The sequence below is a fragment of the Ambystoma mexicanum genome, chromosome 3p (genome assembly GCF_040938575.1).
Source record: "Ambystoma mexicanum isolate Mex_15411 chromosome 3p, UKY_AmexF1_1, whole genome shotgun sequence".
Classification (NCBI taxonomy): Eukaryota; Metazoa; Chordata; class Amphibia; order Caudata; family Ambystomatidae; genus Ambystoma; species Ambystoma mexicanum.
In genome coordinates, this window is record NC_090925.1 from 736,335,283 (window position 1) to 736,361,624 (window position 26,342).

At 50.0% G+C, this 26,342-nt stretch overlaps 1 protein-coding gene across 2 annotated transcripts in view; it reads left to right on the forward strand.

The window, feature by feature from the left end:
• The window catches only part of FBRS (fibrosin), a 710,625-nt gene that overhangs the window by 496,616 nt on the left and 187,667 nt on the right, over positions 1–26,342 (forward strand). For both annotated transcript variants that reach the window (XM_069651625.1, XM_069651626.1), the window contains exon 12: positions 10,603–10,671. In XM_069651625.1, coding sequence (XP_069507726.1) covers positions 10,603–10,671 — 69 coding nt within the window. The remainder of the gene's footprint in view (positions 1–10,602; positions 10,672–26,342) is intronic.

Consider the following 26,342-nt stretch of genomic DNA (forward strand, 5'->3'; position numbering starts at 1 on the left):
CAGCATGTCGGGCTCATTGTCGGAGACATTTTGGATAGTCTGAGGGGGTTGTATTGCCACCTGTGCAGGAGTTGGATGGCATGTAGTTTGTATTGACAGGATATCGATGTCCTGGAGGCAGCTCTACACATTATATCCCATTGCTCGGGGCGTATGTATTCCCCAAAGTCTTTTTCCCACCTGGACCTCAAGGGCTCCGTGGATCCATCTCCCGCTGCTATTAGTTCCTGGTACATTATTGATATGAGACCTTTCATCCCCGCTTTAGAGTCTAAAATCTTCTCGAATGGGGTCAATTCTCTGTTCAATTTGTCCTTCCATTCTGCCTTCGTTAGGACCCCTTTCAGTTGAATGTACTGAAATGTGGATAAGGGTGCCTATGCCCAATGCTTCAGTCAGTTCCGGTAGAGTGATGTAGGAGTCCTTCCTCTGGAGCTGGCCCACTCTCTCCAAACCCGCCTCATACCATGATTGGTATCTGCCCACATCAGATATGTGATTGTTTATGCCGGGGGACCATAAGTGAATGAGCGGGGATGGCCAGATAGTAATTTTGCGCATCTCCTCGTTTACTTGCCTTATACTCCATATCGTCCTCAATATAGGATGGCCTTTGATTTTCCGTAGTACCCTTTTGTGCGGAGTCTATAGCCATTCTGATACTGTGGCCGGGGCAAAGTAGTGGTTGTCCATTTGGATCCATTGAAGGTTCTGATGTTCTCTGAGGTGTGGGATCAAGACTCGTAGCTGGGCAGCATTGTAATATGATCTCAAGCCCGGGAGCCTCACCCCTCCCTTGTCCTTGGGGTATCAGCGTGGTGTATGCAATTCTTGGTTTCTTTCCATGCCATATAAATCATCATGATTTTTTTAGCTTCAATAAAGAACCATTTGGGTATTTCGATTGCCAATGCTAGGGGTACAGGAAGCGGGGACGGCACGTCATCTTAACCGCGTTGATTCGGCCAAGCCAGGAGATCGTAAGTTTACCCCATTTCCTAAGGTCTGCTGTAAACCGCTGGAGGAGCGGAGGAAAGTTGGCTTCAAATAAATCATTCAAGGTTCTAGTAATCCGTATGCCTAGATACTGTAGTGTGAGGTGTTCCAGCTTAAGGCCTAGGGGGAGAAACTTGAGATCATTTTCTACTGTGGTTCCCTGAAGGGGGAACAGGATGGATTTTGCCTTGTTTACTTTAAAGCCGGAAAATTGACCATATTCGTCCATTAGTCTAAGGGTATGGGGGATGGACTCTGCAGGATTGGTTATGTGGAGGAGAATGTCGTCCACGTAGAGCGCTATTTTGTATTCTGTCAGGCCTAGTCGGATCCCTTTTATCGTGGGGTCAGCTCTTATCTTTTGTGCGAGGGGTTCCAATGAAAGGGCAAATAGGATCGCAGAGAGGGTGCATCCCTGACTAGTTCCTCGTTGCAATTCAAACCAACGGGAATATTCTCCGTTCACGGATATCGAAGCTGTGGGGGATGTATATATTGCTTGTATACCCCTCCTAGCTTTAGGGCCTATTCCAACCTTCTGCAGGACGGCTCCAAGAAATTCCCACTCCACTCTATCAAAGGCCTTTTCCGCATCGATTGGCAACAGGACGGGGTCCCCGGGGAGATTGCGGGCCTTGTGGATGAGCTGCAATGTTTTGTGCATGGAGTCGGCCCCCTGTCTCCCGAGTATGAACCCAACTTGGTCTGGATGAACCAGATGGGGCATTGGTGTTTCTAGTCTAGCCGCTAGCACCCTGGAGTAAATTGTTGCGTCAAAGTTAAGAAGGGAAATCGGACATAAGACCGCAGTTTTTAGGGCCCCTACCCTCTTTGGGAATCACTGTTATCAAAGCTTTTTTTAAGGAGTCTGGGGCCTGTCCTCTCTCTAGTATTTTGTTGAATAGATCTGATAGAAAGGGGGCTAGTTGTTTGGCAAACGTCTTATAGAAACCAGCAGTATAGCCATCCTCTCCGGGGATTTAACTAGTGTTAGCCTTTTAATCGCCTCCTGAACCTCTTGTTCAGTAATTGGGGAGTCCAGGAGCTCAGATTCTGCGTTCCTTATTGTGGGCAAAGTGATTGATGATAGGTAGACTGACAGGTCCAGTTGGCCAGGAGTTATTTCAGAGGTGTAAAGCTTCTCATAGAAATTGGCGAAGGATTCTGGAATATTGCAGGGGGTATGGATGGGTGGGGGGGGGTGGCATCTTCGATGATTTCGTTCACCCTGCGGTCAGCTTTGTTCCCTGAGTCTAGCAGCTAATAAAGCATCAGCCTTCTCTCCTTTCTCATAAAATTTCTGTTTTAGGAACTGCAGTTTGCGCACCACTTGGTTGTGTTCTAAGAGCCGCAGTTCTTCCCTTTTTAGCTGAGCTGTTTTCATTTTTCCGGGGTCCACTTTAGGTTCTTTTCCCATCTCCCCCTCTAATTGACCTATTTCAGCCCTTAGCCTTTGCTCTATGATCTTCCGCTCTCTCTCCTTAGCGGACCCTTCCCGTATTAAGACCCCTTACCATGTGGCCTTCCCTGCCTCTGACTACTTGTTTGGAAACCTCCCCATCGTTATTTGTTTTAAAGTACTCTTCAATTTCGGTCTCCATATTCATCTTAAGACCGGGTCTTTCCAGAGGGTCTCATTACATCGCCATTTCCCTCCCATGATGGGTAGATTAGCCCAGGAAATATCAACCAAAACCGTGTCGTGATCCAACCAGGTTATCGGGATGATATCTGAGTGTTGTGCTGTGGTTGTGAGGTCGTCAGTTATATATAGTCAATGCGTGTAAATGTGTGGTGGGGGTTCGAATAGAAGGTGTATCCAGCTGCACTGGGGTGCATTATTCTCCATACATCCTTCATGTTGTAGAGATCCATTATCTCAGCAAGGTCGGTTCGTTCCCCTTTATTTTGATTTCTTGTTTCCGGATTTCCTGGTTTCCAATCGGTACCCTGGTCAGCCCATTGGTTGAAATCACCCCCCAGAATGACGTGCCCTGTGGCCTCCAACATTATTTTTGGGATCACTTTCTGAAGGAATACAGTCTGTACAGTGTTAGGTGCATATACAGTGGCAATGGTCACTTTCACTTGAGCTATTTTCCCCGTAATCAGGAGGGTCCGACGTGCCACATCCGACCATGTCTTTTCCACCTTGAATTGGATGCCCTTCTTGAGCAAGATACCAACCCCTCCCTTTCTCAACGGGCCCGAACCCCAAAACTCCAGACCTCCCCGCTTCCCGACAATGCTTCGTTCTTCCCCTTTGGCGAATTTAGTCTCTTGAAGGAACATTATGTCAATGTTGGATATGCGGAATTCCCTGAGCGCTAACGACCTCTTAGTCGGGGGAGTTCAGCCCTTTCACATTGATGGACGCAACTCTGAGTAAATCTCTCACTTTGTGGTTCTCAAGGGATGCCTTCTTCGAGTGTCTCTGGAGTGCCTTTCACTACTGGCGACCAGACAATTGTTTGATCCTCAAGGACCACATCAACGTTGGTGTTGCAAATGAATTCAAATGGTGCTATAATTATTTAAAAATATCTCTTCACCCCTCCCACCCCAGTACCCCTCTTCCTGAGTCCCTGGCATTCATCTGAACCCGGGGGCCGGTGATGTGCTGTCTCCAGCATTTTGATGGCGTCCGACGCGGACATGGTGGAAACGTTCAGTCCCATATCGGACCACCATTTGGGGACCATTGCCTCTCGGTCCCGTTCAAATATACCAACATCACCTATCGTTGAGCCCCCCTTACCTGTCCCCCCCCACGCTCCCCAACTACATTTACTTGAACAATAACATCAAGACGGGAAAACAAAAGTATAACTATACGTGTGTCGGGCAGCCTCTTCTTTGGGTACTCATCTCCCCCCTTACTTCAGGGGGGGTTGTCGCTGCCTGGCACTGTCCTGATTACAGCGTTCTCGCCATTGTGATCCACGAAGGGCTCGGTTCCGCCCAACTCTTCCCGTAGGATTCCGTGTGTTACGTAACATTACGTGCGTCCTCTGGCTCCTTCATCTGAAGTTCATGTTCTCCATCACTTCAGAGGGGCGCTCTGTGGCGGCAATTCACACGTCGGCTGTTTTCCAGGATCTCTGTCCCTCTGAGGGTCTGTGGAAGAGTTTCAGCCGTGGGTTTCGACATGTTAGTTCGTAAGAAGCACGAGATTCGTTTTCATTTTGCGCTTTCAGGAGTGTTATTAGGGCGCCTGTATTTTCTTAATCCTTTCACTCTTTTTCTCTTAGGGCCCTGGAGCTCCCATTGCATTCCAGCTCGCTCATTTTCACTTCCTTCGCCTTCTCCCAGGCCCGTTCCCAGAATGTCATTGATGCAATCCTTAATCTCCCCTTCTGACGGAGGACAATTTTCCTGCTTTCGTGCTCAAAAGTGAATGAGAAGGGGCATCCCCATCTGTACCGTGTGCCCCGTTCCTTTAGCCATCTTGTAAGAGGGCCGCAGAGGCGTCGTAGCACCAATGTGAGCGAGGATAGGTCCTGGAAAATCGTTATTTGGGCACCTCCCATTGTGAGTGGACCTCCAGATTTGTCCTTTTCAAGGACCCTAGTCCTGTCTTGGAATCGGTGGAATTTGGCTAGGACCGAACGCGGGCCACCTGGCGGCCCGCCTGCTCTGTGTATTCGTTCAGATTTGGGTTCATCAATGTCCTCGTCTGCCGTTAGGATTTTGATGCTATCATGGATCGTGCTTTTAAGGTCTCCTTCGGTTTCACCTTCACGTTCCGGAATCCCAAAAAAAACGCAAGTTATTCCTCCTTTCTCTGTTTTCTCAATCGTCCATTTTGAGATGAATCTCCTCTTCTTTTTTTTCAATGTTCCGTAACCTCATGTCCATCTGTGTCTCGAGGGTATCAATTGAGGCCTGGTTGTTCTCGACCCCCTCCAACCTCTCCTCAAAGCTGTCCATTCCGAGTGATCTTGTCGATTTTGCCTCCAAGGTTGGCTCCCATATTTTTTATCTCATTTACCAGAGCGGCAATGTCTCCTTTAGTAGCGGCCGCTTCCTCGTTTTCTGTTGACATGGTAGCTGTGGTGGTGGTGGGGCGGAGGGGGCGTAGGCGTACTTAGCCAGCTTATGTTGAATGTCCATAGGGTGAGTCCAGGGTGAGAGGAGGCACACGCCGCTGGATCGGGGGCCTTACCTTCTCTGGAGTTCCGTAGATGAGTAGTGTCTGGGAGGTCCCATATATTAAGACCGATATACGATTCAATGGAAGGGCTGACAGGGTGTTCGGTGGGCAGTCAGCAGTTCCAGGGGAAAGTATACCCTGAGGTGTCGCCTGTGGGAGAGGAGGGCTCACGGAGTCTGAATCCAGCTCACTGCTCAATTGTGTATCGCCGTTTCCCAATATGTGGCACATGCGTCTGGGAGCCGGTAGTCATAATCCCCAGATCCTGCCAGTGATGGGGGTCATGTGGTTGCAAGGCTGGGGTTGGGGATGGTGCTCAGGGGTGTCTGTTGATCCTGGGCGGCTGCAGGCCGCAGTGGTGTGAGACCTTCTAAAATGTTCCTCTTTCCACGTTCATTGTGGGGGAATACTTACTTGATTCCCCATAGAGTTGGGGTTATGACAGTCTCCTCTCTCCTACCCCAAATTACCAGCCTTGGGGGATCAGGCACGGGATAACCGTGGCAGACAGCCTTATGCCAAATTTGAGTTAATTCAGTTGTGCAGGGCACCACCAACCGCCTCGATCCCCCGCGGTGCGGCCTGAGCTTTGGGACCGTAGTCCGTGCCTGGTGGGGGGAGGTGCCGACTTCCTTTGTGGGGATGCCTGGGACGCACCTCTGATGGAGGTTCTGGCGGTGCTGTGGCCCTGGGGGCCCAGTATGCAGTGATGAGTGGGCAGTCCCTTGTTCTGAACGCCGTTTGTTTATGGACTCCGGAGGGTTGCGGGTCCCCCGTAGGAACTAGAGGGGCCCTCGCGTCTGGCATGCGTACAGGCAGCGGGTGGAGGGAGCCGCCACATGGATTTTTCCTCTGTGGGGGCCGAGGGAGCGATCGAAGTGGCCCGCCTGTCTGGCGCCGCGCGCACCAGCTGCGGGTGAGGGAAGCCGCTGCACAGAGTTCCCCGTTCCGTGGGGGCAGAGGGAGGGATTGGAGGGGCCTGCTCGTCGGGTGCCGCATGGACCAGCAGTGGGTGAAGGGAGCCGCTTCACGGATTCTCCCGCTCCGTGGAGGCAGAGGGAGGCTCCTCACCTCAGTGCGCTCGCAGGCTTCTCCAGCTCTTCAGTGGTGCGGGGGTCGGGGTGTCTCGCCGAGGGCGCCCCCGGGACCGCCCAACTCTAACGCCCGCAGACGGGGGTCAATTGTTCGTAACAAAGGGGGAGGGCGGAGGGGTCCGGGGGGACACTCCGCGGGCCGACCGTCCAGGGATGTTCCGTCTCATGGAGTCCGCGGCCGGGCCCCGCAATGTTGAAGCGTGGTTTCACTTTTGCTCTAGGCCCGCCTTGGGGCTCGGATATTCGGAGGGTGGTTTCTCTGCTTTCCCGGGCTGATTTTGCCCGCGTTTTCTCTTAGCTGTGGCGGGGGGGTGTGGGTCTTCATACAGCAGCTCAGCAATTCATATCTCGGAGAGGGGAGGGGGGTCGTGAGGCGGGGGCTCAGGTCGCCTCAAGGACCATCGGTGTCGGAGCTCACACAGAGTTAGGGCTCATCCGTGCGCCCCCCTGGTGGCCAGTCCTGCAATCACCTTTTTAACCATTGTGATTGCACACCTGACATGGCAGACTTACATTCAGAACAGTTTTTAAACTTGCTTAGAACAGACTGGGACGTGGGAGTAACTGTACCCTTCACAACTGCACCATCTGTAAAAGAGCATTTGTTTTTCATCAAATAATTGGCACCTTTTAAAGGATGGCTCTGTAACAGCATTTGGATTGCAGCATTTAGTTTACCTACTTTTTAGAATCGCAGACACATTCCTTTTGGAAAATTATTTTCATAATTTGTGCGCGTTACTGCAAAATTCCTATCAATGTTACTATTTTATTCCCACTTTAACTTGGGCACCGTAGATTGAAGATGCACATTTTCTTTTTACACAAACAACAAAAATGGCTTCCCTCTCTGGATGGAAATGGTACATCTTTTGCCTTTTGTTGGATGGTGAGTCTGAAATCTGACTAGTTTTCCAATAAATGCGGTATACAGCTTTAAAACAAAATCCAGCATATATCACATTCTGCTTTGTCAAAAAATATAATCCACTGCCAGTTTAGCATATCCCCAATTCATAAACATTACTCACTAGGTCACAGAAGTCAGCCAAGGAAAAGGGGAAGTCCAATGGACTTCAAACACCAAATTAACAGTGCTCTTTTCGGGGTCTGAACAAAGAGCTACTGGGAAGCCTCAGGCGAGCTACCAGTAGATCACGATCTACTGGTTGGAGACCACTGGGCTACAAGTCATACACGTATACCCATACATGGGCGACTGGCTCATTCGCGCCCGCTCGGACACAGATGACCGTCCAGCTGATGAAGGATCTGGGATTCCACTCGGAGAAGAGGGTAGCAGCCATTCAAGGGAAGGTGCAGCAACTGTCAACTAAGACAGCCATGTGCGTGCCATGAAGTCATTGCTCTGCATGTCATCCTGCATCTACCTCATCCAGCTCTGCAGGTTGTAAATGCAATCTATTCAGGAGTTCCTGGACGCTCACTGGTATTCAAAACCCTCCATATCAGGAGGCGGTCACCACAGACGCTTCCCTGGAAGGCTCGGTAGCCCACACTGGACGTCTGCAGGCCAGAGGCCTGTGGCTGCCAGAGAAGAATCTCTCCATATCAACATCCTGGAGCTACAGGCAGTGTGCTCGGCCCTAAAGTAGTTTCTTCCGTCTCTGAAAGGAACGGTGGTGAGGTTCTTGATGGACAACACCACCACCCTGTTCTACATCTAGAAACCGGGGGCAATCAATCCCCAGCGCGCTCCAAGGGACAGCAGGACTTGTGGCTCTGGGCCGGTCGGACAAGTGATGTTCCTCATCCCTCTACACTTAGAGGGAGTCCAGAACATTGCAGACTACCTCAGCAGGGAATTGCGCTCCCGTCGCAAGTGGGAACTTTGGCAGGACCAGGTGGACAGCATATTCGTCAAGTGGGGCATGCCACAGATCGATCTGTTTGCGACGGCGACAAACTCCAAATGCCAGAGTTTTGCCAGCAGATTCCACCCACCGTGGAGCTTGGGGGATACTTTCTTTCCCGTGGGAAGGACTGTTTCTGTACGTGTTGCCTCCCTTTCCTCTCCTGCTACAAGTTAACAACACACTCGGACAGTGTCAATGCAGGATGATACTCATTGCGCCGGTGTGGCCGAGGCAGATTTGGTACCCGTACCTGCGCAGCCTGTCCGCGTCGCCTCCGGTCAAGCTGCCAGTGGTGCCGGATCTTCTCACCAGAGAAGGAGGCGCAATCTTGCACCACAACCCAGTATTGCTGAACCGGAGGGCTTGGCTTCTGCAGCCCTAGAGGTTGGAGGATACGAATTGCCATTGGACTGCAGGGAGGTTCTTGCCAAAGCCAGGGCGTCGTCGAATCTTGGTGCTACGGTCACAAGTGGAAGCGTTTCGCTACGTGGTGCCGGTCACAGAAAATCACCCCTCTGAGGGTCACGGCCCTGAAGATTCTTCGTTACTTGTTGTCCTTGGCCAAGGCGGGACTGGCACACGTCTCTATCAAGGTGCATCTGCCGGCTATCTCCCACAACACCAGGTCTCAAGGAAAATCTTTTCTTTGGTCCCACGGTCTTGTCAAGGAGTTCCTCAAAGGACTGTTTTGATCTTTCCCGCCGGTGAAGGCTCCTGTCCCGGTGTGGTAACTCAAAATGGTGCTGACAAGGCTCATGGGGGGGATGGAGGGGCCTTTGAGCCTATAAATCAGGTCCCTCAAGTTTCTCTCGTGGAAAACTGCTTTCATTGTGGCCATCACCTCTGCTAGGAGGGTGGGTGAGTGAGATACAGGCCATGTCCTGCAAACAGCCATATCTGACTTTCTACGATTCGATGGTGGTGCTGCGGGCGCACCCCTCCTTCATGCCGAAGGTTCCGTTGGAGTTCCACCAAAACGAGCCTTTGGTGTTACCTGTGTTTTTTTTTCCAAAGCCTTAGTCACTGGCTGATGGGCCTTGCACTCGCTGGACGTTGCTTGTGCTCTGAAGTTCTACCTGGCAAGCACAAAGTGTTTTCGGAAGACCTCACAACTATTTGTGAACTTTGGTCCTGTGAACCATGGGAAAGCATTGTCAAAGACTTCTTTCTCAAGATGGCTCTCGGGCTGCATCACACATTGTCATCACTTGGCCAACTGACTGCTTCCCAGCCGTCCGAGAGCCCACTCCGCCAGAGCGATCGCTGCGACGACTTCGTTCCTGTGTTGTGTGCCCCTGCTGGACATCTGCAGGACTGCTATGTGGACATCTACACACACCTTCACAAAGTTCTAATGCGTCGACAGATTCCAGAGAGTAGTCCAGAGTCAGCCAAGCAGTGCTACACAACCTGTTCGCTTGAGGTGAGTCTGTTCCAGAGGGAAGAGTAATTGCTTCTGTTGAGCCTTGCCCCCTCCCCTGGTTGTGAAATGTTGTACTGCTATGGATTTGTTATTCATGAGCATGTGAATCCATGCCAGACACCATGTTGGAGAAGGAACAAATTACTTACCTGTAACTATTCTCCAGCATGAGTCTGGCATGGATTCACATGCAAACCCTCCCTCCCTCTGCGGCTCTTCTTGGTCATATTGCCACGTTCCGTGCTTACCAGATCTGAAGATGGCTGCCAGAGGAGGGGCTTAGGGAGAGGGCAGTCATTGGCTGGGGGCAGTATGACCGAGAGTTCAGCAATTGGGCTATAGGAGAAGGACAGTTTGTAAATGAAAGTGAAACTGTTTTTTCTTTTACTGAGGCTTCCCAGCCTGACGGGGAATATTCATGAGCATGTAAATCCATGCCAAACCCATGCTGGAGAACAAGTTACAGGTAAGTAACTTGTTCCATATTCCCATTTGGCAAGAAGTTGTGTTGATTATTCATTGAATCCTATTTTTCAAAATACTGCCTCACGCTGGTCTGCCACTTTAGAAGTGCATTAAACGGCCACTGGCACAGCTGACTGTGTTGGCACAGATTTTGCAGCAGCGTTTTCCTCCCTTTTGCATTGTTTTTGTTCTGTTTGCCTCATAACAAACTGCTGTAAAATATTGTGTACGTAGAGTGGTGGTCATTCCAATAGCAGCTTTGGAAATTATGGTCAGATTAGCAGTATGTGGGCTGGCGAGAGTCGCTGCACAAGAGAAATCCACTCTGGTTCAGCTCAGAACATGACTGCCCCCACAAATACATTACCAAGTTTTGATATTTGTAACATTGGTTTCAAACCTAAATGTCCATACAATTAAACTTATTTTGCATACATGGGGGGTGGGGGGGGGACCTTTGTAGAAAGAAAAACTTCATGAGCAGGCCTTTTTAAAGCTGCAACCTAGACTGGTGGTGTTTGTTTTGTTCTGCGATAATGTCTTTGGACGCTTGTTGCTATTGCATCTCATATTAAGTATCGTTTTGTTTTAAAGAGCACAAATCCTGATTTGCCTGCAAGGTTGGGCGCCGTACCTCCCTCGCTCTCACAGAAAACACCTCAGGTAAGGAACAATGTTGTGCTGCTGACCACAGGAGCATTTGACTGCGTGGGAGGAGATGGATTCTGGTGTTTGCATAGAATTTTTTATAGATTTGTTGACATGCATTTATCAAGTTTTTTTTTTTTATGTACATGTATTCATTGCCTGTGGAAATTAAACAAAATGGGCTAATTCCCTCCACCTTAGAGACCCCCAGCAACTTTGCTGGATTTTGAGGACTTGATTTTTTTTAACCTGGAGAGAGTGAGACCATTTTTCGGACTCTCGTATTTTGATGTGATTTTGTTCACTGTTGCTTTTGTTTGTGGAGGCTGACAAACTCCATAGGCATCATCTTTTACATTGGGTCACACAGCACCTTCAGTGCAGTGGCCCAGGGAAGTCTTTCAGATTTCCCCAAGGTTTAAATACCTTCTCTTGGATAAACTGTTTCCAAGTGCAGTAAAGTGAAATTGACTTTACTTACATTTGTAACTTTCTATAAACCCATCACACACTATCTTATAATAGGGTGCTGGAGGGGTTACCTAGTATCCTTTGTCTAGCTTCTCATGTAACATTTTTTTATGTTACCCTTTGCTCAATTAATGGCTGGTGGCAGTGGTTTACTTTTAACTACCATGGTGTGCATTTACCGCGGGCTGCGTTTGCAGCTGCAGTAAAGCACCCAAGTTGCCATTTTTATCAAAATGGCACTGGTCTCCTTTTTTTCGCCTTTTTGTTGGGAAAGGTCCTTCTTGAGATGTACTCTGCGCACCAAACCAGGTTTGGTCCCTTTGTTCAATTTGCCTTTGGCGGGATTCACGAGTGAAGCCCGCCTCTGGCTCCAGGGTGTCTGGCGGGGGCAGGAAGCGAGGGAGGTGCCCGAAACGCCCTGTGCTTATTCTCCTAGGAGACAGGAATGCACTCTTAGGTGATTGGCCAGCTGGCTGTCCGGTAAGGACAGCCACTCTGCTGGGTGACTGACAGCTAGGTTGGAATGAATGGGAGAAGCCTGCATAAAAGGCAAGGCTTTTTGGCTGGGAAGGCAGTCGACCACTGGACGAAGGAATCCGAAGAAGAACTTGAAGAGGACGCCTGCTGCAACTCCTGTACCGTTGATTTGCCCGATGAAGCCCTGCTGCTTTGCTGAAACTCCAAATTCGGATCAACAGAGAAGCCCCTGCAAGGACGACTTCTCCCTTTTGAGTTGGTGGGACCAATCAGCTCCAAAGTAAGCCACCTGGACATTCTATCTGAGCTGGTTGAAATTCCACTGCAGTTGCTGCTGGAACCAAATGGCCAGGGAGAGGAACACCAGATTGGGTGCTGCCCAAGAGCTCCAGGAAGATCCTCTGGACTCCCAGGAAGCAGGACTGACCGAGCCGGAGTCCTCAACAGGTTGCGGTACCCCATATGCAAGGAAAGCCCATCTCGACAGCCAGGAACCGCAGTGTTGCTATTTGCGGTAGTCGTCAAGAGCTGAAACACTGAAGTTCCAGTCCCCAGAAGTCCTCCCTCTTGTCCCCACGACTGAGGCCCAGGAACAGTGAGATCTCCAGAGCTGCACAGGAACTGTCTGTGAGAGCAGGAAGTGATGGAGGAGTCCAAAACTCCCCAGCCCTTTGTCTTAAGACTCACTTGAATGGGGACAAAGCCCAGTTGGAGGGGGGGGGGAGACTGGCTGTCCTGATTGGACAACCAGACCGCCCCTTCTTGTAAAATGCAGAGGTTGTGTTGTAATTCCTAATAAATACTGCAAACCTGGAAGCTGAAGATATGTCAACCACTGGAACTTAAACCGAAGAGGATGACAAAGGAAAAGCAGCGGAAACTATTTCCAGCGACCGGATAGTCTGCTGTGTAACCGGAGCCTGCTGTAGCCCTACCTTCCAATCGACCTGGGGACTCAGAAATCGACGGCCCCGACCCAGAGCCTGGTGAGACCAACTAGACTCAAGGAGATCTGCATCTTGAGCCATCCCATGCGTTGCTGCGACCTTGCGTTTTTGTAATACCCCAACACCATGGGACCTGAAGCCACTGTGCGGTGCACGGTCTTCCGAATTCCGAATCTCGCTGAAACTTCGTGAGCATCCTGGTGGATCTCCAGAGGCACGAATAGAGTCCAAAAAGGCCCCTCACCAGAGTGCTGGACCTTTTTAAAACGACGAGAATTCAACAGTGATTTTCTGTTTTCTGAGCTCCTTAAAAAAGCACCAAATCCGCAGAACCGCATTCAGCCGCGAGGGAAACCTTGCCTAGAGCCTTCTTCATCGATCCCTGCTGCAAAGTCCCTTATGAGGTCTTGTTTTCCGTCTCCATGACAAAGAATCCACTGACTGGGTATTTGGCTGCAGACCCTGAAGTTCTCCTGCTGCAAAATCTTCTTCAATGCTGAGGTTCTGTGTTGGCTTGGGTATGTACTTTAAGCCTGTTAAGATTTCTGTGTAGCTATGTGGTGTTTTCTGTGAATGGGAGGTCCCTCGTCCAGTACACACAGTCCCACTGCTAGAATCCTGCTAGGGTATCTTCTGCGAAGCCCTTGGACTCTCTTCTAACTCTAAAGTGAAGTACTTACCTGTTTGCCCAGTTTTCCTAAGGAACTCTGACTTTTGCTACTAAAGAACCTATTCTGACACTGCCTGTTGGTCACTAGTCATAGTGACCGCCCCCTTCTGCCACTGAGAACACTCATGCTCCAAGAATAAGGGTAGGACTGTCAAGGGATTGGGACTTCTGCCTGGAAAAGAAAATAAGTGTTTTTAAAAGTTACTTTCAAATGGATTGCGTCCTCCAACGTATTCCACATCTTTGACATGTAATGTCCACAGCTGTGTACTTCGGAAACTTTTTCGGCAGAGGGCGTCCTGCGTCGATGGCGTTCGGTCGATGTCCCTCGAAGGCCTCTGTCGAGGGCAACGCCACCAGATGTTAAAAATAGGACGCACAGCGCCCCATGGCCTCTGTTCTGTTTCTTCCACAAACGTGTTTGCTTCGGAGACTCTGCGCGCCTCGTGTATTCATCAAGAATGTCTTCTTCGACCGCTCTGACTCTGCGGTCTGTCTTCAAGACTTGCCAGGACTGAAAGTCGAAAATGTCGATTACCAAACCGCATCACATTTGTTTGTGGTGCTTGGGTGAGTCACGCGACAGCTATGATTGTTCCAAATGCCAGTTGCTGACTGCTAAGGACTTGCGGGAGCAGAAGGGAAAGCTTCAGGTAGCTAGGGGTTCGAAACCAGTGCGTGCCGTAAAGCCAAATCCAAGAAAGGTATGTCCAACGACGATTTGGGGGTGACTCCACGTCGGAAGGAGTCCCGGGGGGGTCTCGGTCCTGGAGCGGTTCCCGCCATTCCTCCTTGTCTCAAAGTTCTAGGAAGCGCTGTCACCGGTCCGTCCTCTTCGGAGGATGGCACCACGAGGAAAGCGGCTTGCCCGAATAAGTCCGCGACCCCAGAAGAATGGGCTGCCTTTAGGGAGCAGATGTTGGCGATTTTCCAATCGCAGGGCACAGTTCCGTCTGCGCCTTCTGATGAAACCAGCAAGGAAAGGTCTCGATCCGTGGCTCGCACGCCTTCGGGCTTGGGTCCTCGGCGCTATCCTCATTGGGAAGCTTTGAGGTCCCGTTCGGACAAGGCTCAGGATGGTCGCAAGAGACGTGCTTCCAGGTCTCAGTCCTCGTCCCCAGCGAGACCTGCTAAGGGCTCGAGGTCGCATCAACTCCATCGGATACAGACGTTTACACCTTGCCTTCGTATCAGCCCACGGCGCTGTCGGCGCCCGTGTCGACACCAAAGCAGTCAGCGCCTTCGAGGCCTTTTGGCCAACAATTATCGTCGGAGATCCCTACTGCTGTGGATCCTCCTAGGAAGGTTACTTCCAAGTCTGTGAGGCCTGTTATGGACTCCAGGCCCTCGGCTGCTCCGAGACGGGACTTTTTCCTCCCTCTGGATGACATCTATGAGGAGGAGGAAAGGTCAGATTTTGATCTTGACCTCGTTGAGCCTGATGAGGCGCCTGTCTTTTCAGGGGATAGCCAATTGGAAGAGTTGAGGCAAACTCTTCATGACGCTAGTGGCCTGGACACTTCTCCGGAAGTGGAATTTGGCAGGTCCGAGCCTGGTGGGCATGCTGAGTCGTCCTACTGGTGGCTCATGACTAGGGTCACGGAGTATCTGTGCTGGTACAGTCCTCCTGAAGCTTTTGTGTAAGATGATCTAACGAACATTTTAGATCAAGGTCCGTCCTCACACCCGGTGTTACCCTTTCATCTGACATTACAGAAAAGGGTGTCTGCTGCTTGGCAGTCACTGAATCTCTTCCGGCTGTTAACAAATCGTTAACCAAAAAATACGCAAGGTGTTTTCTGCCGGAGGAGTATGGCGCTAAAATCAGCCAACTCCACTTGTGCCTTGGCAAGATTCTCACATTCTGTGGAACTGTCTCTTTTGCGGCTGAGTATATTCCCGAAGGGGGGGAGTGGGATGGGTTCCTTGCTCTCTTGCATGATGGCAAGGATGCCATGTGTTAATCCCTTCAATCGGGTTTGGACACGGCAGACCGTGTTAGCCGGTCCATGGCTGCGAGCACCGTTCTACAGATTTGCGTGGTTGCGGAAGTCAGATTTTGCCCCTGATGTGCAAGCCTGTCTTTTGAACATGCCCTTCGATGGCACACATTTGTTTGGCAGCAAGGCCGACGAGAGCCTTGATAGGTTGCAGACCTGAAAAGCAGCGGTAAAATCTTTAAGCGCAGCTGTGCATCAACCTCTGCCTTTTCGTCCCAGGGGACAGCAGTGGAGGGGGGGGGGGGGGTTCTTTTCGTTAGTACTCCTCCTTTGGTAGAACGGGAGGAGCCGCCATTCAAAGGGGCCAGCGTAAAAGTACCCGTGGTGGTCAGCGTAATCGAGGTGCCAAAGCCGCTCAGGCAGCTGCCTCTTTGCCTTGAGGCGCTTCCGCAGCCGCTCCAAAACAGTCATGAGGCCATGTCCCATGGTTCGCCGGTTGGGGGCAGACTATCTCAGCATCTCGAAGAGTGGCAAGCCATTACTTTGGATGCGTGGGTTCTGGATACCATAGCCCACGGCTACTGCCTTCCCTTCGTAAAGCGTCCTCACGACAATCCACTGGAGAATCTCTTTGAAGCTTCCAGATCATCTCCTTGTGCAGGAAATCTTGATCCTGCTAGAGTAAGGCGCTATAGAACTGGTGCCTGTAGCGGAGAGGAACAAGGGATGGTATTGCCCTTATTTTTTGTTTCAAAAGAAAGACTGGGGATTGAGACCCATCCTGGACTTGCCTTGGTTGAACAAACTTCTCAGGATGGACACATTCAAGATGGTAACTTTCTCAAGTCCTTCCGGCCTCAGGAATGGTTGGTGTCTAGACCTTCAGGAAGTTAATTTCATGTGCTGATTCATCCAAAGCACAGGAAGTACCTGAGGTTTGCCGCTGGCGACTCACACTTTCAGTTTTGGGTCCTGCCATTCAGATTGACCTCGCCTGAGGGTCTTCACCAAGCTGATGATGGTTGTGGCAGCGTACCTCAGGCGAGGAGAGGGGGGGGGGTGGGGGCCGGAGGGATTCACGTCTACCCCTTCATGGACGACTGGCTGATCGGGCGCTTTCTCCCGAACAAGTGTTGGATCATATCGGCCTCACCTGCTGCTGCCGCCTTTACAAGCTGGGCTTCGCCCTCAATTTCAAGAAGTCGCATCTGACACCTTCCCAGCAGCTCCAGTACATCGGGGCTGTGTTGGACACGTCCTTGGGGAAGTGCTTGCCTCCCAAGGTAAGGGCTCATCACATTTTACAGATGGTGGACAAGTTTCAACATGTGCAGTCTCCCGGATTTTGAATTCTTAAGGTTACTCGGCCTCGTGGCATCCTGCATTCTTCTGGTGCCCAAGGCCAGGCTGAGAATGAGATCCCTGCAATGGGTCCTCAAGATGCAGTGATCGCATTTCTTGGGCAAGATGTCAGATCCCGTTCAGATTCCACTATCGGTCTCCCAGGACCTTCTGTTGTGGGCCAACGAGAGGAACATGATTAAGGGGGAGTAGTTTTGTCAACCATGGCCAGAGGTGAATGTAGCGACAGATGCTTCCCTCGCAGGATGGGGAGTTCATGCCGGAGACTTGACCGCCAGCAGTCGTTGGTTTCCATCAGACTAAACTCCACATCATCCTGTTAGACCTGAGGGTCATCAGGCTAGCCCTGAAGGCTTTTCTGCCGTCTGTAGGGTCCCGTTGTGCAGAGGGGCAATGCAGCTCTGGTTCTGGGCAAACCAGCAGGAAATGTCGCTCTCGGCAGTTCATCTGGCCGGAGAGGAAAATGGGGTGGCAGACGCTCTGAGCAGGCAGAGCACGGTCTCTCACGAGTGGGAGTTGGCTCAGGAAGTCCTTCTGGAGAACTTTGCCGTTTGGGGAACCCCACAAGTGGATCTCTTCACCGCCAGTGCCAACCAGAAGTGTGAGAGATTCTGCTCACTGGAATTTCCTCCGAGGAGCCTTAGGGACACATTCATAGTGGATTGGTCGTTGCCACTGCTGTACGCGTTTACTCCAGTCCCCGTCATTCCTCCGGTGTTAAGGAGGTTGCGGAGGTTTGGATCCGACGTGATCCTCATTGCTCGGGGTTGAGCAAGGAGAGCGTGGTACTCGGACCTTCTAGAAATGTCCATCTGCCCTTCACGCCATCTTCCCTACCAAGAGATCTGCTCTCTTCGCGCACGGGCCAGCAACAAAATCCCTGTACCGTTGGCATAAGTTTTTCGACTGTTGCAGGGGACAAAATGTTTATCCTTTTCTGTGTTCAATTCAAGTGGGTACCATTAAAGGTTACCTGGCGGCGCTGTCTTATCTTTAAGTGCTCGTCTAAAGAATGTTCTTACGCTAAGATTTCTTTGATTTCCCAATTTCTTAAAGGGCTCACTAATGTGTTCCCACCATCCCCTTTCCAGGTGCCGGTTTGGGATCTGAATTTGGTTTTGAAATTTCTGATGGGTGCTCCGTTTGAACCTTTGCACTCTTGCCCTTTGAGGTTATTGTCTTTCAAGACTGTGTTCTTGGTTGCGGTTAATTCCACTCGCAGAGTGAGTGAATTGCAGGCACTTTTATCTAAGCCACCCTTTACTGTGTTTCACAAGGTTAGGGTTGTATTGAGGGTACGTCCTTCCTTTCTACCTAAGGTAGTGTTTGTGTTTCATTTAAGGAAGAAAGTGGTTCTTCCTTCTTTCTATCCTCCTCCTGGTAAGGAAAAGAAGCATCTCCATAGGTTGGATCCTAGGAGAGTTCTGAGCTTTTATATTTGAAGGATGTCCAGGGTCAGAGTGGACGATCAACTCTTTGTGGGTATGCTGGGCACCGATAGGGCCAGGCTGTTAACAAACAGACCTTGTCCAGGTGGATTATCCTCACCATTACTGAATGTTAAAGATTGGCGGGTAAGGACCCTCTTGAAGTGCTGCAAGCTCATTCCACTAGGGGCGTGGCTACTTCCACAGGCCTACAACAGGGACTTCCTTTTAGGAATATTTGGGATGCAGCCAAATGGGCTTCTATCCACAACTTTGTTAAACATTATTCCCTGGATACGATCCATGGTCAGGATATGGCCTTTGCTAAGGCGGTTCTTTATTCTGCTGTCTGATTGGGTACTCTCAATTCTTTTCCCTCCATTTTCTGGTACTGCTTTGGGAGTCTGTCAAAGATGTGGGATACGTTGGAGGACACAATCCATTCGAAGAACAAGTTACTTACCAACTGGTAATGTTCTTTCGATTGGATGTTCCTCCAACGTATTCCACATCGCCCTCCCAGCCTGCCCCTCTGGAGAATTTCCTATGCAATTGCATCTTAAGTGTCCGCAAGGCTATCTGCAGTCCAGCAGGCATTGGATTGATGCCACACGTTATGGGGTAAAAAACATGAACTGAGGCTACGGGCGCTGTGCGTCCTATTTATAACATTTGGTGACGTCGCCCTCGACAAAGGCCTTGGAGGGACATCGCCCCGACGCCATCGACGCAGGACGCCCTCTGCCGAAAAAGTTTCTGAAGTACACCGCTGTGGACATTACATGTCAAAGATGTGGAATACGTTGGAGGAACATCCAATCGAAAGAACGTTACCAGTTGGTACTTGTAAAGAGTTGGTTGGTAACTGTTAAACTAAGAGTGAACAGTTAGAAAAGTTCTTACTTATCTTGAATATCTGATGCACTATTCTTAAAAGTATGGTTAACATCTTTTCTCCCTTAGCCGCTGTTTTGTCAGTCTAAAAGAAAGTAGATGTGAAGGTATTTTACACTCCTGTGATTAGGTTGTGCCTCTTCCCAAAAGTAAAGTGTTGGTATCACCAGATTAGTCCTTTTGAGGATAATTGACTGAGTGTCCCCGAACTGGGTCTCGATTCCCCCGACTTTCTGCTAGCCTGTCCTTAATAAGTCTGCATTAGGTTGTTGCCTACCTAGAATAACTATTCAGTCAAGTGTAACATTGGGTTTTACTTTCCCCCTCCATTGTTAGGTTAAACAAAGTATGTGGGTTTTACTTACCATGTGTTAGCTGTGTGCCATCCAATAAATACGTTTTTACTGCACCTAGAATAAGTGTTTCACTAGTCATCAAAAGTATATTGTTCAGTTGACTGCTTAAGTGATTTGTGCTGAAAATCATTATACAACTGTAAGAGTCTACTGCCCTTACATTACTGAATGTAATTGTAAAAAGTAACCATTGGTTTTTACACCCCAATAATAGGCTTGACCTATAATGAATGTGTATGAAAAGGTTTTGACTTCCCTATAACTACTGTTGGGTACTTTCCAGTATAGTGTTTTTATATTGTGATTTCATATGTGTTTGTACGCACTTACCCCTAGATTTATCTGGGCCTACCTGTATTTGAATAAATCCTTTATTTTTACAATGCATAGTGTTTCAGTGTTTCTTTGGATAATTTGTATGACAATTTCACTTGTACTGATTCTACAGCCCTCTCTCCCTCCTAAGATAAGCCTGGCTGCTCTGTCTACGCTACCATATACTCAGGTGGTACAGCCTTATATTAAGAGTGGAGTCTTGTACTGCCTCAGTTAAATGGTTTTACTAAGCCCTTAGTTGGACTTCAGAAAAACTATCCTAACAGACATCAATCCCATTGATTGCTCCCCTAAAGGTATTGTCTGTACCTAAATCACCTGTTAGATTCAGGACTGGTTTTCAATTCCCCAAAGGTCCACTTACCCGTTCTCTTGGCGTACACCGTGTCCTAAAGCAGGGTTTTGTGGTTGAAGATTCCTGTGATTAAAGCCTTTATGGGGGGTAGAGGGGGTAAAGAGACTTAATCCCCCTAATGCCAACCCAGCTCCCGGATGGGACCTGAATGTTGTTCTTACCAGACTAATGGGTCCTCCCTTTGAACCACTGCACAAGGCTAACCTTAAGGCACTCGCCTACAAGAGCGGCTAGTGGCGATCATCTCTATAAGGAGAGTTAATGTACTGCAGGCTCTTTCAGTTCAGGAACCCTTCATCACGATTCACAACGACAAGGTGGTTTCGCGCACACACCCACTCTGTGCTCCCAAATTTATCTCAAAGTTCCATGTAGTCCAGTCCATAGAACTGCCCACCCTTTTCCAGCGCCCCACTAATGTGGCGGAAAGGAGCCTCTACACACTCTGTGAGAAGAGCAGTAATTTACTATCTGGAAAAGACAAACCCACTACGATAAACAAACCAGTTCTTCGTATCGGTGGCAGCTGGTAGAGAAGGGGACCCTGTCTCGAAGTCCGGTAAGTGGATCGTAAACTGCATCACACTGTTGCTCTCTTGCCAAGAGATCTACCCTTCACGCCTCAAGCACACTCGACTCGGGGGCACTGGGGCTACCATAGCATTCATTGCAAATATACTCCTACGTTCCGTCCCCTTTCCTCCATTCTGTATGGGCGTCCCTCGCTAGTGACAGGAGAAGGAACCTTTTTTTACCAGAAAAATCCTCTTACCCTTTAAATTTAGATGCGCGCGGCCCTGGGAGCATGCGCTCCCCTGACTCTGCCCAGTCCGGCGCCACTCCCCAGTCCTCTTTTTCCGTGTCGACGGGAACGGACCACTTTCACCAGCACTCCTGGGTTAGGGCCTCTGGTCTTGTAATTCCACTTGCTCTTCCCCGGAAAAAGTTATTCTTTTTCTTTTTTCTCTTCCAATTGTCAGGTACTGCTCTGTCCTCTGGTGCCACATTCATGATCACCAGAGATGGGTACTATCCTCAGGGACGTAATCAAGGACATGCTCCCTCCGGTACAGCCACAAGCACCCACTGTGATACCTGCCCTGGGTCCAGCTCAGCCCCTGGCTCCCACGCCTGCCCCAATCACGGCGGCTCATCCCCCTCAGCAGCCTCTGGCACTGACAGTCAGCACGCCACAGCGGTCCGCGCCCAGCACTCCTTCTCCTTCTGCTTCTCCAGATCTGCAGGACACAACAGTGGACACAGACGAGAAGGAAGACCATGACTCCATTTTCAGCCAAAACATTCCATTAGAGGCTGGCGGGTCTGGCTGAGTACCTAGGCATCCTGCAGCCACAGGTGGAACAACCAGAGGCGGGGGTCCTGGCTTAGGTACTTACGCTACGTCCTCCAACTAGAACTGGAATTCGACTTCAGAAGGATGTCTAAGCCTTCGCCAAAAAAAGGCAGAGTCAAGCCACACTCTACCCAACCTACCAACAAGTGTATTGCTATGAAGTACAGGCAAAATGAGTGGGATTCCCTCCTATTGTCAGTGCACCTCCAACCAGACTCCTCAGTGATAGCAGCTGCATCAGTATAGTCCAAACCAGTCTTCCTCAGTGTCTACACTCCTGGACAAGGAGGAAAATTTATTGGAAGCACTCGGAAAGAAAATGTACTCCAACGCCATGCTCCCCCTGCGTCAGGCCAATACTTATGCCATGTTGGCGGCTGTCAAACAGAAGCTGTGGCGGGAGATGGCAGACTTCCTTCCAGAGCTTCCCGCCCACAGCCAGGCACGGTACAAGGGTGGATTGGCAGAGGCCAAAATTGTGGCCCAAGATATAATGGAGTCCACTGTGGCCCACATTGACACCTCAGGCCGAGCCATATGTATTGGCACCGACATGAGAACGACGGCCTGCTCAAGGCAACAAAATTCAACCCTGACGTGCAGGAGCGCATACTCGACCTTCCTTTCGAGGGGGGGCAACTTGTTCGATTCGACAACAGATGAGGAACTAGTCAATAAAAAGAATGGCTCCCAGACAGCAAAATCTTTATTCTAACTATGTCCACACCCAAGACCAGCGCTCGGACAAAGATTGGGCCTTAGGAGGCTTTAGGGGCTTCCAGGAGAGACGGTCCTGACACCCACATAGATCCCCAAGCCAGCTCAGAGTCGAGCAGCACAGCCTCTGAGGGGAAAAAAGTTGTGACAGGTCCATCCGGATCCACGAGTCTCCACTGGGGGGCAGGCTTGCCCTTCATGTACACTCCTGGCAGAAAAGGTTCACAGACCCGTGGATCTTCTGTGGTGTCCAGGGGCTTCCGGCTACCAATTCCTCAGTTTCTTCCTTCCTCCTCTCTGCTCCCACAGATTGGTACGGCAACTCTGTGTTTGGCAAGAATTGATTTAGTAACCCTGTGGGAGACTGCACAACACTTGTTCTTTTAGTATTAGGTAACCCACCTTTTGGATAGGCCTGTACTACAAAAGTTGGTAGTGTGACTGAGCAGCCAGGCGTATCTCTATTTATTTACATTTATATAGCGCGCTGTGAAGAGGGTAGTCTTCAGCGTTTTGCGGAAGGTGGTGAGGGAGGCCTCACCACGGATAGTGGGTGGTAGGGCATTCCAGTGAGAGGGCGCGAGATAAGGGAAGCTGGATCTGCCCGCTTTTACTCTTTTTACTAGTGGCACAGAGAGCATGTTGGTGCACAGTGATCTGGTTGGCCTGGTAGTGGAGACGTGGTGTATCCTTTGTGAGAGGTATGCAGGAGCAGTGAGGTGAATGCACTTGTGAGTCAGTGTCAGGGCTTTGAATATGATCCTTTCTTTTATTGGGAGCCAGTGGGCTAGTTTTCTGGCCTCAGAGATATGTTCTCCTTTATCCCTAGAGTGGTAAATGTGAGCTGTAGATCTCTAGCAATGAAATCCACAAATACAAGTAGCCAAGTAACACTTATACTCGAGGTTTGTTATAAATATTTAACATCATTGTTTAAATAAGCATTCTTTAAAAAGGGCAATGTATGTAACAATCAAATATACTTTAAAATACTTTTCCAGAATCAGTACAAAGCTAGTAGATAATCTTTAGAGATGCTTTTTACACATTTCCTACACACTGAGGCGACTTCACTAACTAGGACAGGAATGGCATTTATATATCACTAGTACGCTTTTGTACGTTCTGAGGTTGTTTGAAAGAAAAGGTTAAGGAAAGGAAAAAGGTTAGACAGGTTCTCAGAGCATGTGGGCACTTCAATCTTCCAATGAAGTCTAGATGAAAACCTTTCCCAGCAATAATAGTTAAAAACTACTTTATTACCTCTGAGGGGACAGTACATTTCAAAGTCAAATGGAAAGTCAAATCTTGCTGTTTTTGCTTTTTGCTAGAAAGTCAAATCTTGCCGTTTTTGCTAAATTCTCTCTAGTTTGCTTGTATACTGTTGCATCTGCTACTTGCCAGCCGAGTGACCTTGCCACTCTTTTGTCCCACACCTACCTGCCTTAGCACCTCAAGTTTCTCCATCCTCTCCACGCTTCCACCCCCATGGCGCTTTCTGTTTCTCCTATCTTTTCCAACTGCTTCTCCATTGACTATGAAGTTCAAAAAGGATATCTTGGCCTCTAAGCCTGGTCTTCCTATCTCAGACACCTACTCCAATACTTCCTCCAGACAGACCCACAACGACATCCTGTTTGTCGTTCCTTCGCCAGTTCTATGGACTCTTCATATGATCGCTGTGCTCTGTCCTATCTCCTCCTCTCCCATTAATGGTGGCACTTGCTGGGAAGTTCCCATGGCTTCCTTCGAATCCTCTAGTCATCATTAATGTCTACCTTAACGGCACTGTCATGGTCCAAGGCCCTCAGTCCCGTCTCCTCCTATTTGATGGGCGCTTCCCTCGCCTCATCAATTTCCTTTGATCTCCTGCTGTTCCCTCCTCTTTCCCCCCCCCCTTTGCCTACCTTGCTCCCTCTCTCCTCCTCCTCTGCCCCTCTAGGACTCTTTCTCCTCCGCAGAGCGTACCTCCGATCTGTACCCCTCCCCGGAAGGCCTTTAAGGCTGGCAACCTTATTCACATTGCCACTCTCAACTCTCTCTCTGCTGTCAAACACTCCTCTGACATCTGCCACCTCCTTGAAGAACTAGACCTTGATGTCCTTGGTCTTACTGAGACATGGTTCATGGCCAGCTCTGTCACAAGCTTTGACACTCCACTCCCTGATGGCTACAAGATCCTCTCTGCACCCAGATTCCTGCCCCTATCATTCCCACTCAGACCTACTCCTCTTTTGAATGCCTTGTCTGTAGGCGCTCTCTCTCCCCTACCCGTTCTCTTACTGTGGCTACCATCTACCAGCCTCCTGGTAAAATCACCTAATTTTTCCTGAGTGGGAGGACCTCTCCATCTCCCTCCTGGCCTCTACCACTCAACCTAGCCTCCTCGGTGACCTCAATATCCATTTTTACACTCCTTGTTCCTCCTCTGTACTTTTCGTGACCTCTGCGACTCCCTCTCCCTGTCCATCCTCCCCTCTGGCCCGGCTCACTCTGCATGGCACACACTCAATGTCTTGATCTCCTCTGACCCCTTCTCCATCCCTCTGACCACTCCTCTCTCCCTGAGCGATCACTCGCTCCTCTCCTCTCTCCATCTCTTCCCCCCCAAGCCAAGCTTACCCCAACACTGCCACCTACCTTCTCGGACATCCGGCCCATGAAGCATGTGTCATTTGAGGCTTTTGCCGACACCTTCTCTTTGCCAACCCCCGCATCTCTGGCTGTCTCACATCCTGACACAGCCATGTCTCTGCTCTACTCTTCATTTTCTGATATTCTTGATGCTCTTGCCCCCTGTCATTAAGGTCCGTTTGAAGTCCAAAGCCAAGTGCAATTCCTGGTATGACTCCGACCTAGCTACACTTAAACATAAGTGTAGGGTGGCTGAGAGGAAATGGAGGGCTTCTTGATCATCCCCTGACAAACTGGCCTGTCGCCTGCTCCAAAGGCAATACCGACTCTGTCCTCACCAAGAAGAGAGTCCACATTCAAGCTCGTGTCTCTGCAGCATCTAACAGCTCTTCCGAATTCTTTAAAATCTGCAAGGAGCTGGCCAACCCTGCTGCAGTCTCTACCCCCTCCTGTTGCCTCCCAGGCTCTTTGCAATGCCCTTGGCTCTCACTTTATCTCAAAATCCCAGGACATCCTGTCCACCCTTCCCCCTCCGCTCACTTCTCCGTCTGTGCTTGCTGACCCTCCTTCAGACACTCCCTCCTGGCCCCCCTCCCCAACCTTCCTCCTCGTCCTTTTCTCTTTTCTCCCCTGATGAGATCGCTCGACAAGTGCAATCTATGAAAGCCTAGTCAAAACCATCAAGGACCACATTGACACCCTTGCTCCAGCCCTTGCTGATTTTTGCAACCACTCCTTTACTTCAGGATCCTTCCCCCTCCCCTCTGTAGCACTCCCTTGTGCATCCTCTTCTCAAGAAACCCACAGCTGATCCTTCCTGTCTGGCTAACTATCGCCCAATTTCCATTACTCCCTTTCTGGGAAAACTCCAGGAAAAGTTGGCCATCTCTCAGCTTAACCTTCATTCCAATTCTGTTGGTTCTCCAGCATGGGGTCTGGCATGGATTCACATGCTCATGAATATTCCCTATCGTCAGGCTGGGAATCCTCGGTAAAGAAAAATCAGTATCAGTATCAGTTTCGTTTCTGATCTGTCTTTCGTAGTAGTAACCAATCACTGATCTCTGCGTCATACTGACCACAGCCAATGACTGCCATCTCCCTAAGCCCCGCCTCTGGCAGCCATCTTCAGATTTTTACCGCACGTTCAAGTGTTGGGATCCTTGTGCTATTGCTCTCGAGCTTTAGTGCTTTTTTTGCGCTTTGTCTTAGGAAAATTTTCTCTTTCGGTCAAAAGAGCCTCAAGCTCCACCGTTTCTTTATCCGATCAACGGGGACCCGTGTCGGATTCTTCTACGCCCCTCAAGGGTGAAGATTTCGTCGAGCCACGCTTATGGAGGACTCCAGAAGTTTCTCAGAACCATCTAGATCATGGCCCAGGAGAAGGGAAGATCGACGCCCGGAAAGCTGTTCAGGGTCTGCCCTGGATGCCAGCTTCAGAATGTCTTTAAGGAGGGCGAACACTCCCTTTGCCTCTACTGCCTGCATGAGGACAAGACGCACTTGGAGAAGGACTGTGCGTTTTGCGGCAATATGTCGGAGCGGACCATGAAGGACTGCCATCGCATCTCGCCAACTGGCTGGAAGGGAAGAGCCCGTCAGGCGAGAAGAAGAAGAGGAAGTAGTCAGAGCGGTCTTCTAAGACCTTTGAGGGCGCCCCGGCGACGGGGGTCCAACAGAAGGCCAAGCACCGCGAGTCCGCTGGCACCAGGAGCGCCGAACGGTCAGGCTCTACGGACGCCAGGC